Genomic DNA, 19279 nt, shown 5'->3' with positions numbered 1-19279 from the left:
TGCAAGGGCCAACTTTAGAACATCAAAAGCAGTTGCTTAAAGTTATGGTTAGGCCAATTTGCTTTGACTTATAAAGGAGGGCAGGTTATAGCATTAGTTACAATCTAAAATATGGTTAGAGATCTCACTAGAGCATGCAGACTCAGCAAGATAACTAACCTTCAGTTATTTTGTATTAAAGAATAGAAGGAAAAATACAATTTTTGAAATGAAATCTCACCATTTTTTATCCTGTTAACCCTGCAATGGGGAGAGTCCTTTCCACATGACTGCTCTGGGCATCTGTCACCTTCCTTGCGGGTTCTGCCCATACCCACCTGGTGATCTCAGTTTTATGTACCTCATTGGATGGGGCTACCCTCTGATTTCTATTGGATTCTTGCCATCTGAGTGCTCAGATTCCAGTGCTCTGAGTTTCTCTGCTGCTTCCATCAGCATTCAGTAGATGGTATTGGCTTAGGACAGATTTCTTCAGTCCTTTTCTTATTGCAGGTTTTTTTATGTTTGATTCTTTTCAAGGATTGTATTTCAATATTAGCTCACATTATTTATTGGAATTTCCCCTTTAGGCTGTTTCTTATAGTAATGCAAAGTTATACCCTGGTTTATATCTTTTAACACTCTGCTTCCTTGTGCCATACAAATCGTATTGCTTCTAGAGTGCCACAATTATTTATAATGAAAACCAACAAAGCCTCTTATAATCTTCCAAACTTGATGGACATGCTTCACACATTCTTTGATTGTACATATGCATTTTGTGTTTTTTAGGGTTTGCAACAGAACAAGAGACATTACCCACATATAAAGAGATGTAGATCTGACTGCCAGGCCAAGCAAATATGCATCATTAATTTGGGATGAATGACATATTGATGAGGCAAAACAGATTATCCATGATATATTTGATTTACAAGGCAAATAAATGTATAGTTTCATTTGGGGTGAAAACGTGTGATTTGAGTTTCTTGGGATAACCAGCAGTTTGCCCCACTTGTTGACCTTCAGTCTCACAACAAGTTACTTCTAGTTTGGTTAACTCCCAGCTTCCCAATCCAGCTCTTGACCAATTCCAAGTGTGCAATGGGCCACTTTGCATAGGAAAGCTGGATGTTACCCTTGCATGGTAACTTTTTGGAGGCCTTTTAGCTAAGTTGGGAGGTAGAAAGAGGCTTTATCTATATGTAAATTATGGGAGATTTGTGCCTCTGTGGTTAACAATCTTCCCATCTAGCCATTTTAGTTTCTATTCCTGGGGGGGTGGAACTCCTAACCATAGTTGAACTGTGTGTCCTTAGACAAAGGCTATGTCTACATTACAGACCTTAGAGTGGCACAACTGTAAGGTCTCCCGGGTAGCTGCTGTATGCCGACCGGAGAGATCTCTACCACCAGCATAATTAAACCACCCCAACGAGCAGTGCTAGCTCTGTCGGCAGGAGAGCGTTTCCCTCCAACGTAGCGCTGTCCACACCGGCGCTTCTGTCGGTGAAAAGTATGTCAGTCGGGGTGTTTTTTTCACGCTCCCAACCAACAAATGTTTTACAGACAAAAGTGATAGTGTAGACATAGCCAAAGTGTCTCACATGATGTTAATCATTTTCTTATTGTCTTTACTTGCTGGGTGGATCCTATTTTGTGATAACAGAAGTGGATATTTTCTAATCTTCGAGGGCCAGGAGACATTAAGTTATTAATCATTCAAGACATATCACTTGTCTCTACCTCTTGCACTTCACACTGAAGAGAATATTCTCCCTCAGACTGTGTGCGCTGGCCTGGTCATCGGTTCTGCCGAGCTCACTCCTCACTGGTTAGACTGGGTTCCTCTTCACAACAGGGCTTCCCTCCCCTCTGGGAAGGTGGAGAACACATGGCCAAACTTCCAAAGGTGCCATCTTCTTTAGGGTGTCCAGCCTTCGGAGTTGTGAGCTGGGAACCCCCAAAGTTGTGAATGTTTTTGTAAATTCTGCCCTTGATCTGCCATGCCACACTGGTGCTGGAGATGGGAATAGAAACAGCTGACTGCCATGCAGGCTGTACATGTCCATGTGGCCAGAGCTTCAGGAGACATGGGGCTCTGTGTGGTTGCATAGGCTTAAGGCTGCCATATAAGGCTTCATGTGCAGAGGGGAGGGTGTGTGCATTGCAGGCATTAGGTGAGTTTCCGGTATAGGTGAGGTGAGGGTGTAGGCATGCACATGGGCACAGAGCAGAGGTGGGAGCCAATGTTGCTCTAGGGCAGAGGGGAGGTTTCTCTTTGCCTCCTCACTATAGAGGCATAGGTCTGTGTTGTCAGTTGGGTGCGTGTGTGCTCTCTCCAGGTGCTGTCCCAGCCCTGCACAGATAGGGGGTTCAGCAGACCTCAATAGTACTACTACTAGGGGGAGGGATAGCTCAGTGGTTTGAGCATTGGCCTGCTAAACCCAGGGTCATGAGTTCAGTCCTTGAGGGGGCCACTTAGGGATCTGGGGCAAAATCAGTACTTGGTCCTGCTAGTGAAGGTAGGGGCTGGACTCAATGATCTTTCAGGGTCCTTTCCAGTTCTATGAGATAGGTATATCTCCATATATTATTTTGGGCCCCACACTACAAGAAGGTTGTAGAAAAATTGGAAAGAGTCCAGCGGAGGTCAACAAAAATGATTATGGGGGCTGGAGCACATGACTTATGAGGAGAGGCTGAGGGAACTGGGATTGTTTAGTCTGCAGAAGAGAAGAATGAGGGGGGATTTGATAGCTGCTTTCAACTACCTGAAAGGGGGTTCCAAAGAGGATGGATCTAGACTGTTCTCAGTGGTAGCAGACGACAGAACAAGGAGTAATGGTCTCAAGTTGCAGTGGGGGAGGTTTAGGTTGGATATTAGGAAAAACTTTTTCACTAGGAGGGTGGTGAAGCACTGGAATGGGTTACCTAGGGAGGTGGTGGAATCTCCTTCCTTGGAGGTTTTTAAGGTCAGGCTTGACAAAGCCCTGGCTGGGATGATTTAGTTGGGAATTGGTCCTGCTTTGAGCAGGGGGTTGGACTAGATGTCTTCCTGAGGTCCCTTCCAACCCTGATATTCTATGATTCTACCTAGAAAGACCACAGGCTCGGTTCAGTAGCAAAGGCCAGGTTTATTGTCGATGAAGCACGGTCCTAGCGCCCCATAGGAGATACAGGCTCACTAACAGATGTGTGCCCAGGACAATGGACCAGCTCAGTCAGCAGCAGGACTTTCTGCTGCCCCCTCAGCTGAACGAATGTGCCTCTCCTATGATTTCTCTTTTATACATTGATACAAACGAGTTACCTATCTAGGGTGACCGGATAGCAAGTGGGAAAAATCAGGACGGGCTGGGGGGGTAATAAGCGCCTATATAAGAAAAAACCCCAAATATCAGGACTGTCCCTATAAAAGCAGGACATCTGGTCACCCTATACATATCACACTCCTGACGTGGTTAGTTACCAGCCCTACACCTGGGTCCTGCTGGCTCAAACAAAACATCCCCATTGATTATTCTGTCCTCCTGTCCTTGGCAAGGACAGGAGGACAGAATAATCAATCTCCCAGGAATGTGTTAACATGTCTGTCCTGTACTTAGTACTTAGGAGTGCCTGTGTCTTACCCGTGCTCGCTGTACCTCTGCCAAGTTCTGGACAGTGTGCTTGTGAGCAAGCGTCTGCCCTATGCCAGGGGCCTGACTTTGGCTCCTAGCATTGCCTGGCTTTGCTGACTGTGGTTCAGGCCTCAGGTCCGGCCCCAGACCCCGTGCTCCAGGCCCTCTTGATCTACTACAGTTTGTAAGAGTTCTGTGTGTGAGAGTTTGCCCGGATCAGACCGTGTTTGCCACCATTGACTTTCTTCCCATTTTTCTGGTTGTGGGTCATCCAAGAGCCATGGGTGCCTCACGCTTTCACAGCCACCAGGGAGTAGACAAAGTTCTCTTGGCGGCTCAGAGCTCTAGAATGTGGCCAGGTTAGAGAGCTGCTGTGGGAGCTGCTTCGTGCCTCATAGCAGGAAGAGATTTTATTTCTGGTCAGGAGGAGAACGTGCTCTGCCCAGGAGAGAGGGTGTCTCTTGCGTTTTAATCTCTGCTGTACATGCTCATCCCTTTTCTCATCAGGACCTTAGTCAGCAGATTGTCCACCATGCAGCTACCATCTTCCTGATCTGTTTCTCCTACTGTGCCAATTACCTCCGCATTGGGACACTGGTGATGGTGATCCATGATGCTTCAGACTGTATCCTAGAGGTGAGCACCACAGGCTATGGGAGGGCTAAATCGCTGTGCAGCCCACGAGAACCTGCACTTGGTTTTCCAATAAATCCAGGGCAAGTCCAGTGAGTCAATGCAGAAGCTTACAGCTGGAGACTTGTGCTGGAGCCTGGCTAAATCCACATGTGAAATGAGCTATGTGGTCTCAGACTTGTCTCTAGTGGACATTTCTCCATACTCCAGTTCTGCACTCTTGGCGGTCTCTGTCAGCGGGAAAAGCAGGGTCATGGCCAGTCAGCGCTGAACGGGAGGAGCTGGGTGGGCTCTGGCCTGGCACACCCCACGGTGATGCAGGCGAGTTGAAGAACGCTGGCTGCGCTAGTGGAGCTCAGGATTGGAAAAGCAGGTGCTGCAGCTCGGGAGGATGGGCCATTGGCAGAGAACTGTGGAGGCCACACGCCCCCAGCCTCGTGCCTCACCCCTGTCTGGGTTGGGAGATCAGTCTTCACAGCCTTGTCCATCCTAGACTCCCTGCTGAGGGGGCCAGCAGTGGGACTTGCGTGCTGCCCCCTGCCCCTCTCCCCATGTCTTCCCACCAGGCGGTCGCTGCTGGGGCACTCTCCCAGACTGCTCTCTTTTACTTTTCTTTTCAGCCAACCAAGATATTCAATTACCTGAAGTGGAGACGAATTTGTGATGGGCTCTTCATCATCTTCTCAGCTGTTTTCCTCATCACCCGTCTGCTTATTTTCCCCTACAAGTGAGTCTGCGCTGGAGTATGGCTCTTCAAATGGGCGTCCTGGGGAATCAGTTCAGAGTCAGGAGCAGCTGGCCTGGCCCCAAATCCCCAGCGACAGCCTCTGCTTCCTCCGTCCCCAGGCACCTGCCCCTCCTTAGCAGGACTGCAGCACATGCATATGTGACCAGCCTTGCTCCAGGGGTGAGCTGGGCAGACATGGCCTTGGAGGCTGGCAGACTAGAGTGATGCCCTGGCACAGGGTGTTTCCATGAGTTACCATCTCACACAGGCCTCTGGGCGGTCATTCCCCACCCCCACTGGGCTGCTCACCTGCCACAGGTCTCCTCGTGGTCATTGCCTCAGCTCTATAATCGCTCTACCCCGGCGTATGAGCACACCGGTCCGAGACCAATTCCTTCCAAGTCTGTGCCTGAGTCTGTAGAAAAGCCTGAAGCGTGACGCAGAAGTGTGAACCCTCCTGCCCCCATTCATCAGACTGGAGAATCAACTTCAGTGTCCTCATTAACTGTTCAGGCGTTGATGGGTTCAGGGGAGGGAAGCATATGTGAATGAAGCCTGCGGGGCTGGGAACTGGGAGATGTTGCAGCAAAGGACATGCAGAGGGAGGAGCACAGGAGGCTCCCAGGACCCAGGAAGATGGGGAGAGAGGGAAAAGGGCATGAGGAAAGAAGGGGCAGGAACTGAGGTGGCCTGAAGGAGAGCATATCCCCCATGGAGGGGATGGAGGGCATTTCCCCATGGAGTGACAAATGTGACAGTAAGAAAGTGGGCCAATAATAACTAAACATGTAGTTACTCCAGAAAGGCCAGATTCTTCCCTTGGTCTCTGTGCAGCACCCCCAGGGGGAGCACTGTTTGCATCGCGAGGGGTCTGTAGTTCTGCATGTATCCCTGGCCCCTGACCATCATTAAAGGTGGAATCCAGCCACTCCCCCAGGTGCGGTGACACCCAGTGCTGGGGTATGGTTGTACTTCACTTTTCATACAGATATGGGAAAATCAGTCCAGAAAAACAGACAATAGACAAACAGCTAACTTACAACCTAGGTCAGTTTTTAAAATATCCCTCTGGCTGTTCTCAGCCCCGCCGGGGAGCTCAGAGCCCATCAGACAGACACACAGAAACAATGTGTTTGTAGCTCACTCAGAGCCAGAAGTGTGATTAGGCTCCAGGCAGCACTTAAGGAGCCCTAGAAATAATTGGGGAGCTGTGACCCAGCACAGCCTGCATGGGTTGGGACTGGCAGGCTGAGCATGGAGGATCTCAGGCCCCAGGAGAAGGGTTGAGGATACAAGTGAAGGTACAAACAATGCTGCAGGGTCAGATAGCAGCCAGTTACTTTCCCACGTGGACACGTCAGTCCTAATCCCTTCTCTCTCCATCTGTCACATTTACTCCTTTCCAATGAAGCCAGATGAAGCTTTCAGCAGCTGCCAGCCAGAGCCAGGGGCAGCTGCTCACTCAGCTGCACAGCAAAAAACTGAAAGGGGAGAAGCAGTTCTCGGCAGCGGCACTGACGGTTGTCTGTAGATCAAAGGGTGTGAGCCAGTCAGCCAGCCCCTGCAGCTTGGTCTTTGAAAAAATAAGGGGAGGATGGGGCCGTGACAAAACCAGGTGTGAAGGGAAAGTGTTGGACCTGTTGCCGGCCCAGAGGGCCCGAGAGGGCAACAGGGTAAGCTGTTTGTGTGCAAGCTTTTAGTTTGTAATTGCTGGCGGTTTGGCAGAGCCAGCAATTAGAAGGTGGGCGGTCTAGGGAATGTGCGAATTAGGGAGCAGCAGATCCTGTGGCTGGCCCAGAGAAACTTGAGAGAAAAGCCCGAAGCCCACAGTGCACCTGGCCAATTGTACAACGCTGTATGTGGGGATGGAGCGGAGCACAGGGGCAGATTTCAAGCACCACATTCCTTCTGTGATCCCCTTATGCCCTGAGGCCTGCTTCCCCATATCCCTACCCTGCCTGCACATGTTGTTATTGCCCTTTAAAGCTCTAGCCGCAGTATTTGAGTCTCCTGTGGCTGGGAGTCCTGCAGCTGACTATGGCTGGTGTGAGCAACTAGTTCCTTTTATTCGTCCGGCCATTCCCCAAATTCGGTTACAATCTGCTCGTGGACAGGGAAGCCATGTTTTCAAACATGGCCTCTTGCTTTGGATGCCCACTTGAGATGCACCAGCAGCCTGATTTTCAGAGATGCTGAGCACCCCCAACTCCACTTGCAGTCAAAGTCCTGGTCACCTCAGGCTCCTCTAAATCCCATTCGCTGTAATGGCCCCCAGGGATGGTGAGAGCACAACTGCACTCTGATCACACCCCCGTGTGACCCTTGCACTGGGAGCTACGCTGGCTCACCACCACCTGGGGATCTTCCCACCCAACTAGCTGGTGCCAGTGGCCTTGTGGCTGCTCTGTGCCACCAGATGGGTGCAAAGCAGTGGGGGTGAGGGGAGGGCTGGAGGATCTGGCCCAAAAATGCAGTCTGCCACCATGCCCCAGAGGCAGCTGCCCCTGCTGCCTTGTAGCCCTGCTGAGCACAGGCCAGGGCTTTGGCAGGCAACCCAGTAAGGATGGCATCTGAGTGAGATGTAGAACCAGCAGTGAGAGATGCAGTGCTAAGGCCTGGAGCATGCGGCAGGAGCTCTTCCTCTCTAGGGTCTGTGCTCAGCAAAGGAGAGCTAAGTACAGCTCATCCCTAGGTGGGTGCTGGGGGCTGGCTCCCAAGTGTCCTTTGTAGGGACCGATGTGCACCCATGGCTAGAGCTGAACCTTGTGGGGTTGGCTTGTGATTCCTGCTAGGATCTTGACTGTTACTCACGGGGACTCTCTGTTCTGCAGGGTGCTCTACAATACGTACTACTACTCCATGGAGCTCTACCAGCCCTTCTTCGGGTACTATTTCATGAATGCTCTCCTGATGATTCTGCAGCTGCTGCACGTCTTCTGGTCCTGTCTAATCATTCACATGGTCTACAGATTCATCCTGTGTGGCACGGTATGGATCCACTAACAGTCCTGTACCTTCCCGGGATTCTCAATTATCCATCCATGGTGGATTCTGCATCCTACTAGAATCCAAGGGCTTATATTCCTTGCAGTGCAGAGGTGGGGCCAGGCTCACAGGCAGTCTTGGCCCTAAAGGTGAAACTTCCATGGAAGTTAATAATGGGCCCAAACCTGACATCTTTATTCAGGGGGGATCCATGCTTGAGTCAAAGGAAGCTTTGCCTGAGTAAAACTTGCATAAAGACGTAGTCAGGACCTCCAAATTGGGGCCAATGTGATTTGCATTTGTCACACGATTACAGAAATTGGAAAAGGGGAACTCTGTCATGTCACTGACAGTCCCCGGCAGCATCTTCCCCAGGGCTCCTCCAGTCCCACCTTTTCCCATGTAAGTGTTATTGATACACCTTGTGACTCTAATCGCCAGCATGTTCCATCACACTGAGCCTGCTGCACAGAAGGAAATGCTCTCCCAAAGGCACAGGCACAGACTTAGCAATGTTAGATTGCCAGAAGTCAGGCTGTAGGACAGGGCAGTGGGGGATGCCCATTAGCAGTAGCAGGGAGGACGAGCATGGTGACAGATGGGAGCGTGGGGTGGCTATTCCCAATCGTGATCCCCACACATGGTGTATATTGTGCCTAGGAGAAGAGCACATTGAAGAGAGATGCTCCATCTGCAGTCTCTTAAGACAAGAACGCAGGTGGTGGCAAGGGACTGGAGACTCTTGCAGCACCTTATGGAACAGGGCATGAGACCACATCAGCAATGGGGACCTCCACAAAACATCCTGCTCCCCAGACAACTTGGGAGCCTCAGTGAGCCAGTGTTCCTCAGCCAGACTCTGTTGCCTAAACCAGGTGGAGGAGAAATCGCTTTCCTCCCTCGGGTTTCCACTCCAGAGCTCGAGGAGAGTCTTCCTTCTTTGCCAGGAGGTGTGCAGACTGGCTCTGAGATTCTTTTGGTACATGAGGTAGAGCTGGCCATCTACCTACTCTCCAGTGCCAAGGCAGCATCAGGTCGGTGCTGTACCATCGACTCCAATATCCGTGGGACACCTATTGAGTCTGGTGCCAACAACATCGGCACCAGCTGTTTCCACGCCTTTAGCGTGCCAGGCAGAATCAGACTTCTTTTGCCTCCCTGTTCCTGATTTCCCAGTTAGTCAGGAGCATTCAGCTGCCAGGTCCTCGTCAGTACAGATGGTGCTGCCTGGAGCGATTGTTGATATGTCCCAATTGTCGGCACCAGCTTCAGCACCACCTAACTAACACTCAGAGTGCACAGCCAAAGTCGGCCTTCTGATCGGTACCCAGGACTCCATCGGCACAGTTCCTATCTTTGATATCAATAACGATTGTGGTGCAGGCCACATCTTCAGGATCAGTACCAACCCCGGCGCCATCCCATATGGGAGTGTGATGCCCCTGCCTGGCCTCAGGGCACCGATTTCCTTGGCCATGATGCTGATGCAGTCAGCGTTTGGGTTCTGGACGAGGCTGGACACTTGTTCATTCTACTGGGGTAGCTTCCTCCGTTACCTTCTGAAGACTGAGGGTTCATTGGGATCAAGTTTGGAGACATCCTCCCTTTCTCCCTCACCATCCAGACACTGTTCTAGGAGATGGTTGAGACCTCCTATACACCACAATCGGTACCAGGATTGGCACAGTTCCCACAGCAGAGACGGGCATTCTTGGCACAGTTCCTACCGGCCAGCAATGCCATATCCCTATCCTCCATGGGATGTTTCATGTTTGGTAAAGTTCCAACCCTCGACCCACTCCAGGGCCAAGTCACCCAACCAACCCGTGATACCACCTGCTTGGCCACCTACATTACAGACTCAGATGGAGGCTGCCTCCTCAGAGCAGGTTCAGACTGAGCCACTTATATAGGGACCTGTACTGCAGCAGGAAAGTCCAGTGGCTCCACTTCCATCTTCATCCTAATCCCCCGATGACTCTATGGTACTGGAATGTTCCTCTCCAGTGCCTGAAGATTTTAAGGTACATCAGGAGCTTCTCAGACAAATGGCTTCAGCCTCGGTATTCAGGCTGAGTTTGTGCACCGTCTGGTAGACTTTCTTCAGTCCTCGGCCTTGGGGAGGGTCACTCGCCCTACAAATGAAGCACTGTTAGAACCTGCCCGAACTTCATGGAAGACCCCAGGTTCCTTGCTGTCTTCAGCAAATTGTACAGACCAGCATTATTACATTCCCATGCAGGGGTTCAAGTGCTTTTATTCGCATCCTGCTCTTAACTTTCTTGTTGTAACCCCGCAGCTAATGAGAGGTCGCAATGAAGGAGATACAAATCCACACCCTGGGACAAACAGGCTAAGAGGCTGGATCTCATAGTAAGAAAAATCTACTCAACTTTGCCCTTTCAAATGCACATTGCAAATCAGCATGCACTGCTGTCCAAATATGATTTGTAGCTGATGAGGAAGACCCTGTCTTTTAGCTGTGATTGAAGATGGGAATGGCTCCTTCCGGGAGAAGAGAAAAGGCAATCCGAGCCAGACTGGAGCAGCTGCTGTTAAAGTCCGATCCTGTTTTCTTTAAGACAAACACACATCAAAGGGGAGAGAAAGGACCAGCAAAGACAGAGAATGCAGCTTCTGTCTCTAGAGCTGACTCCTACTTGCAAGCTCCCTGCTGGAGAGAAACAGGTCCAGCCCATGGTGAGATCTGGCAAACTTGTACCAGCATTGGGCTGTCTACAGCAGTGCTTTTAGCTGCCTCACTGGACATGGTCTGACAGCAGTGCTGCAAAAGCGCAAGTCTTGGCTGGCTACACCAGGCTTTTATTAGACAGAAACGGAAAGGAGAGAGGGAAGAGGAGAAGAAAGGTGGGGCGGGGGAATGACACACAAAGGAGGCGATGGGAACAGGAACCCACCTCTCCCATCCCAGCTGTTCAGGAGCTAGCGGAAGCCAGAGGAGGTGGTGAGAGGTGAGCACGTCTCTCAGGATCAGGGCGCCGAAGATAGAATAGTCCCCCATGGATTCTGGGGCCCCAGGAGATGGTGAGGTGGGAGCCATGATGGTGAACTCGCTCCTTTCAATCCATCTGGTGTCTCACAGACATTTTGATCCTTCCCCTGAAGTCTCTTTCTAAGGGCCCCAAAAGGGGGGATGGCCGGAACAGCCCATTCCCTCGTTATTTGGTCCACCAATTAGGCCTAATCTCTGACATACGGATTTTGGTCCATCAATTTCTGGCATCATTCTCCTTTGTATACCAGTCACAGTCTTACCTCAGTCCTTGCATGGTGCCCCAGAGCTTTGTGTTTGGACTATTTCAGTGTCAGTCTCCCTTCCTGCCTCTTTCTAAACAATTTTATGTAACAGGCTGAGCTGGAATTTTGTTACCTTGTATAACTTACAGTCCAGGTCCCTGCTAGGGTGACCAGATGTCCCGATTTTATAAGGACAGTCCCGATATTTGGGGCTTTGTCTTATATAGGCACCTATTACCCCCCATCCCCTGTCCTGATTTTTCACACTTGCTGTCTGGTCACCCTAGTCCCTGCACACAGAGCTTGGCTTAAGCCCTGAAGCATGAGGTTTAATATCTCTTCCAAAATGTTTATCATTGACTCTGATAACTTGAGAATGTTCCCAAGGCAGTGACACCTAGTGGATAGAGCACTGGACTGAGACTGTTCCTGGCTTTGCCATTGGCCTGCTGCAAGTCACTTCCCTGCTTCTTGACTCAGTTTCCTTATCGGTATAATGGGGATAATGATATTGACTTGCTTTGAGATTGACAGTTGAAAAGTGCTTGGTAAGAGCTGGGTGGTGGTGGTGTTATTATCCATATAAGCATCCGGCACTTTTCTGACTCTGCCCTGGGTTCAGTGTTTAAGTTCCCGTCTTTCCATTTTGTTGCTTGCCTTGCTGCCTTGTCCTGATCTACCTTCTCCAGACCAGTCATTGTTTAATAGACTTTTATCATGTGTCTCTCATTCATCTCCTGTCTTGGGCTGCTGGGCAAGAGATTGGAGCCAAGGCATTTCTTTAGGGGTTGTGAAACTGCTGAGACGCATCTATATAATTTGTGTTCAACTTAATGAAATTGGTGAATGCCAACGGTGATTTAAATCAGCTCCCGCTGAGTGCTGTCTGGCTCCTCCCCTCCATACCCACAATCCATTTCACCCTCCACCCAACCACTCCCATTGCAGCATGGATTTAACAGACTGTGCAGAGCAGGGATTCTAGCTAGGATGGTCCCATCACAGCAGGGCAACCCAAGCAAAACCACAGGTCAGCCCAAGTCAGCATGCCTTCAGCCCCCTTGGGGAGAGCTTTCTCCTGCCAACAAACAGCAGCTACACTGCACGGCTTTTAGCGGCACAGCTGTAGCGGAACAGCCATGTTGCAAAAAGCTGCGTAATGTAGACAAAGCCTTAATGCACTCCTTTGACCTCAGGCTGCTTCATGACCATACAGCAATTCCTGGCATTGACCGGGATTGTCCCTGGGTCGCCCCTCGAGTGAGACAGAGGAACAGTCAGAGCCCGTTTCAAGGAGAGATGCTCCTAAGGGCACCCCAGGAGGACACATGGGAAAGGATTTCCTAAAGCCCACAGGCAGAAATGGCAGCTGGAATCCAGGGGCAGCAGAACTGGGCGGGCAGGAGGAGGCTAGCATCTCCACAATGGAAACATTGGGTTGGCTGCACCCCCAGGTAAACTCACACCCCCGGGGGAGGGTGGAGGCGAGAGTGGGACCCAGAAGAACTGGAGCAGCTGCCACAGGGCCTTGGATCAGGCCAGGGAGCTGGGAGCGAGACCCAGGGGCTGGAACAGGCCTAGGAGCAGGTAGGAACCCCCAGAACCCTCCTTCCCAGCCTGGAGCTGGCTGCTTCCCCGCAGCCTCTGAGTCTCAGTACCTGCCCACACTCCCCCTCCTATCCCTCTGATCCACTCCCCTCCCCCTGCAGGAACCCATCCAATGGCTCAGACACTAATGCTTCTTCTGCAGCCTTCACTCCATGTATTGCCTCTGATTTAAAATATCTCTCTCCTGCAGATGGAAAGGGACTTGAGAAGTGACACAGAAGAAAGTGACATGGCTGAAGAGGAGAGAGAACAAATGAGGGAGAAAGAGAAAAATGGGACCATGCATTTTAGCAACATCACAAACAACAATTGCATCCGGAATAGCGGGGTCCAGCAGCTAAACAGCAGAGCCCATCTCAGCAACGGCCATGCCAAAGACAGATAGCCTGGGCCAGGCCTGCTGACTGATCCATCTATACTGAACACACCTAGCGTCCCTAGGAATTGTCTTACTCGTTGTGTAGACCAGGAGGGAAGCCATTCTAATTTCATAGCTGAATTCCTGCTTCTGATAACAGAATTGTGTATTATCACTTAATATGTAAAGGATGCGTCTGCTCTTTTCGCCAATAGAAGCTTTGCACAGGTTGTAGCCTTGAAGGGAATAAAGAGAGGGATCAAACTGGCTTGGCTTTAGCAATACTGTAGGTGTTGTTAACTATCTTGAACAATACTCTAAGCAGCTGATAAATGTTTAGCAATTGTAACTTACAATGTCATCTGCCTAGCAGCATTTGACAGGAGTCTGCTAGCTCTGTCCAGCACTTCAGGCCTTGGCGACACCGGCGCTGTACAGCGCTGCAACTCGCTGCGCTCAGGGGTGTGAAAACGCCGCCCCCCCCCCCAAGCGCAGCGAGTGCAGCGCTGTAAAGCGCCCGTGTAATCAGTGCCTGCAGCGCTGCACGCTCACTCACAGCGCTGCACGCTACTCCCCTCGGAGAGGTGGAGGACATACAGCACTGAGAGAGCTCTCGCAGCACTGCAAGCTATTCCCCTCGGAGAGGTGGAGGACATACAGCACTGAGAGAGCTCCCTCGCAGCACTGCAAGCTATTCCCCTCGGAGAGGTGGAGTACATACAGCACTGAGAGAGCTCTCGCAGCACTGCAAGCTATTCCCCTCGGAGAGGTGGAGCACATACAGCGCTGCGAGCTATTCCCCTCGGAGAGGTGGAGGACATACAGCACTGAGAGAGCTCTCTCGCAGCACTGCGAGCTATTCCCCTCGGAGAGGTGGAGGACATACAGCACTGAGAGAGCTCTCTCGCAGCACTGCGAGCTATTCCCCTCGGAGAGGTGGAGGACATACAGCACTGAGAGAGCTCTCGCAGCACTGCAAGCTATTCCCCTCGGAGAGGTGGAGTACATACAGCACTGAGAGAGCTCCCTCGCAGCACTGCAAGCTATTCCCCTCGGAGAGGTGGAGCACATACAGCGCTGCGAGCTATTCCCCTCGGAGAGGTGGAGCACATACAGCACTGCAAGCTATTCCCCTCGGAGAGGTGGAGTACATACAGCACTGAGAGAGCTCTCTCGCAGCACTGCGAGCTATTCCCCTCGGAGAGGTGGAGGACATACAGCACTGAGAGAGCTCCCTCGCAGCGCTGCAAGCTATTCCCCTCGGAGAGGTGGAGGACATACAGCACTGAGAGAGCTCTCGCAGCACTGCAAGCTATTCCCCTCGGAGAGGTGGAGGACATACAGCACTGAGAGAGCTCTCGCAGCACTGCACGCTACTCCCCTCGGAGAGGTGGAGTACATACAGCGCTGCGAGCTATTCCCCTCGGAGAGGTGGAGTACATACAGCACTGAGAGAGCTCTCGCAGCACTGCAAGCTATTCCCCTCGGAGAGGTGGAGCACATACAGCGCTGCGAGCTATTCCCCTCGGAGAGGTGGAGGACATACAGCACTGAGAGAGCTCTCTCGCAGCACTGCGAGCTATTCCCCTCGGAGAGGTGGAGGACATACAGCACTGAGAGAGCTCTCGCAGCACTGCAAGCTATTCCCCTCGGAGAGGTGGAGTACATACAGCACTGAGAGAGCTCCCTCGCAGCACTGCAAGCTATTCCCCTCGGAGAGGTGGAGCACATACAGCGCTGCGAGCTATTCCCCTCGGAGAGGTGGAGCACATACAGCACTGCAAGCTATTCCCCTCGGAGAGGTGGAGTACATACAGCACTGAGAGAGCTCTCTCGCAGCACTGCAAGCTATTCCCCTCGGAGAGGTGGAGTACATACAGCACTGAGAGAGCTCTCGCAGCACTGCAAGCTATTCCCCTCGGAGAGGTGGAGGACATACAGCGCTGCGAGAGAGGCGCGACTCCACTCTCGCTTCACAGCACTGCCGCGGCAGCACTGTGAATTCCTGAGTGTAGCCAAGGCCTCAGTGAAGATCCGGGCATGTGGATATTAGTGATTAAGGCTAGCAGATAAATTCCAGTGTCTTTAGATTATATGTGCCTGTTCAGGCAGATAGTATGCTCCACCAAGCTGAGCATCAGTGAAAGTCAGGGAGATTTCCTCCACACACAAAGTGATTAACTGCTGGAGAAATGTGGGAGTGTCCAACACAATCAGTTTGTTGTTGATGGGACGGACCTCAGTCCTTCCCATGGTCTGGGTGAGGTTCTCTGCTGTGCTCAGCCATCAGAAAAGGTTGTTAGATGATGGGGAGGGGAGCTCAGTGCTTGGGTTAGGTCCTGGGTAGTTTCTGCCTAGATCACAGGTTGGAAGAGTTGGACAATTCATGCAGCTGTTTACCAGCTGTCAATATTTATCCTTTAAACCAGTTTCTCTAGCGAACACGGTGTTAAAAGGGAAAGGGGGCAGGAGATGTGGACAGTCTAGGTGACAGTGCTGCACCAGAGGTGTTTGTGATTTCACCTCCCCGTGAATGGTGCCGGGGGATCTCTGCAGAGTTGGCTTTTGGTAAGCAGGGAATTGCTGTCCTGCTTTCTCCCTCCAGGAAAAGGGGATCCAGAGAGAAACTGCTGAACCTCTTGGCATGATGTTTTAATCAAGAACTGTAGTTCAGGACTCTGCCTAGACTCCTCAGTAATATACAAGATTGAAGCATTAGTCCATGAAGTCATGACGCAGCTCTGATTTCAGTTTGTTTTATACTTCACACGAGCCTCTTTGCACATCATGTGCTGTATATTCTTAGAGTCTGGATACAATAAAATCATTTCAAAAGAGCTCAATTAGCACGACTTGAATCTCCATCATGTCAATGTATGTTTGAAATACAAAGCCACGAAAGCATGGAGCTTGGTCTAATGGTAGCATGAACTTTGGTGCTCCCAGCTTCAGTCCTAGGAGAATCAGGGCGATATCCCGCTGGACCAGGTGCTGAATTGAAAAGTGAAATTGGACAGAGTAAGGCCTTGAATTTATGTTTCGTTTTAAGCATGTGCGTATGTGCTTTCTGGGATGGGGATGTAAAAGAGCATGTTGGGGCTGGCTTGGGATGGTTCTCAGAAACACACTCAGCTCACCGGAAGGGGTTGGCTGGAGAGATGGCAGTGATCTGAGTCCATTTGTTTGGGGTTGGTTTGTTTTCTTCAGATTAAAAAGTTACTGTGTGGTTCCAGAAGGAAAAACTTTGTCTAACATGGGGGCATTAAAGGGACAGCATAACACTGTTGGGAACCAATGAAGCCCAGACGCTGATAACAGGATTTGAATTCATTTGTGCTTGTAAGAGGTCCGGACTCACCCCTGTGGCGCCTCCTGCTGGTCGTCCAGGAAATTAGCTCACCAGCCCCTGGAGCGCCCTCTGCAGGCTGGTGATCCGCCTGGCACCCGTGTCCCTCCCAGGGCCGGGTGCCCCTATTACTGGGATGCTGCCCCCTGGCAGTACCCCACAGATCTGGGTCTCCCCTCCCTGGGGAACTCCCACTTTGCCTCAGCACTAGGCCATTGCCAGTCACCAACTAGCCGCCGCTCCCTGGGGCAGACTGCAGTATAGGCCGCTCATCACTGGCAAGGGGGGTTTGGACCTGCTGCCTTGGATTAGCCCTGGGCTGCCCTCTGCAACCCGCAGTACCTCTTGGCCTCCTACTAGGCCGCAGCCTGAGGCTTTCCAGGCTGGAGCTCCCCAGCTTTTCCCTGCCCTGCCCTGCCCTGCCCTGCCCTGCCCTGCCACAGGTACCCTGCATCTAGCTCCCTGCAGCCAGGCCTATCTCTCTCTGCACTCAGAGAGAGACTACTGTTGGGCTCCTGGCTCCCAGCCTCTTTATACCGGCCATCTGGGACCTGATTAGGGTGTGGCCCAGCGGCCACCACTTCCCCCAATCAGCCAGGGTTTTACCTTGCCCAGCCCAAGCCCTCTGCAGGGCTTTTCCAACCCCTCAGGGCAGGAGCGGGTGTCCACCCCACTACAGTGCTACTGGAGATAATTGTCCCTGAATGTTGGGACTAAGTTTAAAGTTCAAATTAAATGTACTGTAAACAGTTGTCTGTCTGCTAACTACAGTGCAAATTGTCCCATGTGACTGCGAGTGACAAGTGATGGGTTTGGGAGGGAAGATTGCAGTTCAAGTTGCATTGCTAAGTGTAAAAGTTCTCTATAAATAACTTTTCCAAGGTTAGGTTGTCTAAGCTCGTTCCCATCTGTTCAGTGAAAGCAGGAGGTGGCATTGTCACCTCCACCTCAGATTAGCAGAGGTTTAATTTGGAGATTTATTTTTAAAAAATGTTTTAATGATCAGATCACTTCCTCTCCTGCTGTGTGTCCAAAGTAGGGAGGGGGTGGGGGCAGGCTGTGTTCTCTGTCCTTGACAGGGGTTTCCTGGGGCAAGGGGAGGCGCCACCTGAAGGGTTACACCTACAGGGGAGCAGTGGGTGGCTGTATCTGCACTCGGGGGGTACAGTACACAGCAGCTGGGAGGTTCATTATTGCGGGAATCATTTTTATATTACTTTCATGTCAGTAGCTGTGGTGCACTAATCATGCACGAAGGGCAGCTGCTACTTAGTACTGAGGGGAACATTTCTAGAAGAAAGTAGTTCCTGCTTGCGGCAATGAAACAGTTACAATGTGTCAAACTGGTTCATGACAACACAAACAGGAGACCCTTGGGTCTAAAATATCAGATGTTTCAATCAGCACTAAGGATTATTATTATTTTATTATTTATTTGTATTACTGGAGTAGCTGCTGGCCTTACTGGTTTTTAAAATAATTAAATAAAATACATAATCATAAATAAGTAAAAATGACTATTTCAACTGCTATGTCCTGTTATAATGTGCAGGTGGTAGTGCATATTATGCATCGCTGCTACTAACGTTTCAAGAAATAATGTAAAAATAAAAACAATCTTGTTGCCTCTTTTGACCCAAGCAGTTAATCAAAGTTTAGGGACCTGTGCATGCTCCTGATGGAAGCAGAAATGGATGGAGTCTGGTATTTTCTTTGATGCCATCTTGTTTATTTACAAGTGTAATCCTTCTTCCCATCTAAGTTGGCAGCAACAAGGGCCGGGTTCTGTATCTAGGGGTTCCGTTTCATTAACACAATGCAAAACTGGCTCGAGCCCCCACCCAGTGACCTGGGACAATTACATACCACCCCCTGGGTGCCTCTAAGAGGCAATACTTCCCCTCTCGCAAGCACGGAGTCTGAGTGTAGCAGAAAATGTTTAATAACATGAGGTAAACGACATCAGCATTAAATTGGAAAAACACCACAAACAGGATTCATAACACAAACCATGAGCAAAAGACCCAGCCCAGCAAATGGGGCTGTGTCCTTTCCCTTTGCTTCTTGAATCCAGCAACCCAAAAATCACCCAGAGTCCCCAAAGTCCAACACCCCCAAAGTCTCTGTCCCTGGTCAGTGCAGCCCCAGATTAAAAGGGGGGCATGCAGGGTGTTAAGGGGCACGTTAAGTGATTAGAGGCCGGCCGGCCGTCTCTCCGTGAGGTTCCGCCGCAGCCTTCACCACGAGCCAGTCCACTTCCTGCCGTCCCACAAAGCACTGTGCTCTACGAGCTGCTCCACTCTGCTCACCGAACTGTGAGCCGCTCCAGCCATCCCTGCAAACAGCTCCACTTGCCGTTCCTTGGGCTGCTCCAACCATCCCCACAAGGCTTCGCGCCACTCACTGCTCCTCCAGCCATCCCCGCAAACTGCTCTGCCAGCCGCTTAGCAATATAGCTTCAGGCTCCCCCACTATTTAATACAGCACTCAGCCATCTCAGCTCTTAATAACTTTAGCTCTTTTGTGATTTCAAGTAGGGGAGCCCCAGTGCTAGTGCACCATTAGCTTAAAGTGAACTCAGCTCAGCAGCCTGTAACTAGACTCCTAATGGAATCAAAGTTAGCTCTGACATTCAACAGTGGAGAGAGAAGAAGGTGCAATTGGAGTTTCAGGCACTGAAAGGGCACCCACACCACCAAGTACAAATACCTGCCCCCAGCCTCTCTCTATTCACTGGGTTGTCAAGCAAGTGCTACTTAGGT

The 19279-nt window shown here is 50.8% G+C and overlaps 2 protein-coding genes across 4 annotated transcripts in view; both read left to right on the top strand.

The window, feature by feature from the left end:
- The window catches only part of CERS4 (ceramide synthase 4), a 116708-nt gene extending 103269 nt beyond the window's left edge, over positions 1-13439 (top strand). For all 3 annotated transcript variants that reach the window (XM_054013403.1, XM_054013404.1, XM_054013405.1), the window contains exons 8-11: positions 4110-4238; positions 4856-4962; positions 7794-7950; positions 13004-13439. In XM_054013403.1, the coding sequence (XP_053869378.1) occupies positions 4110-4238; positions 4856-4962; positions 7794-7950; positions 13004-13198 (588 nt within the window). In that variant the 3' untranslated portion in view covers positions 13199-13439. The remainder of the gene's footprint in view (positions 1-4109; positions 4239-4855; positions 4963-7793; positions 7951-13003) is intronic.
- LOC128828890 (uncharacterized) lies at positions 13362-15119 on the top strand. Its single transcript, XM_054013919.1, has 3 exons — positions 13362-13388; positions 13566-14168; positions 14232-15119. Exons 1-3 carry the CDS (start codon positions 13362-13364, stop codon positions 14847-14849), a joined length of 1248 nt encoding a protein of 415 aa, XP_053869894.1. The 3' UTR covers positions 14850-15119.
- Positions 15120-19279: the final 4160 nt, after the last annotated feature.

This window comes from Malaclemys terrapin, chromosome 24 (assembly GCF_027887155.1).
Source record: "Malaclemys terrapin pileata isolate rMalTer1 chromosome 24, rMalTer1.hap1, whole genome shotgun sequence".
Taxonomy (NCBI): domain Eukaryota; kingdom Metazoa; phylum Chordata; order Testudines; family Emydidae; genus Malaclemys; species Malaclemys terrapin.
Note: the sequence above shows the minus strand (reverse complement) of the source record. Positions and strands in the feature narration are given on the sequence as shown.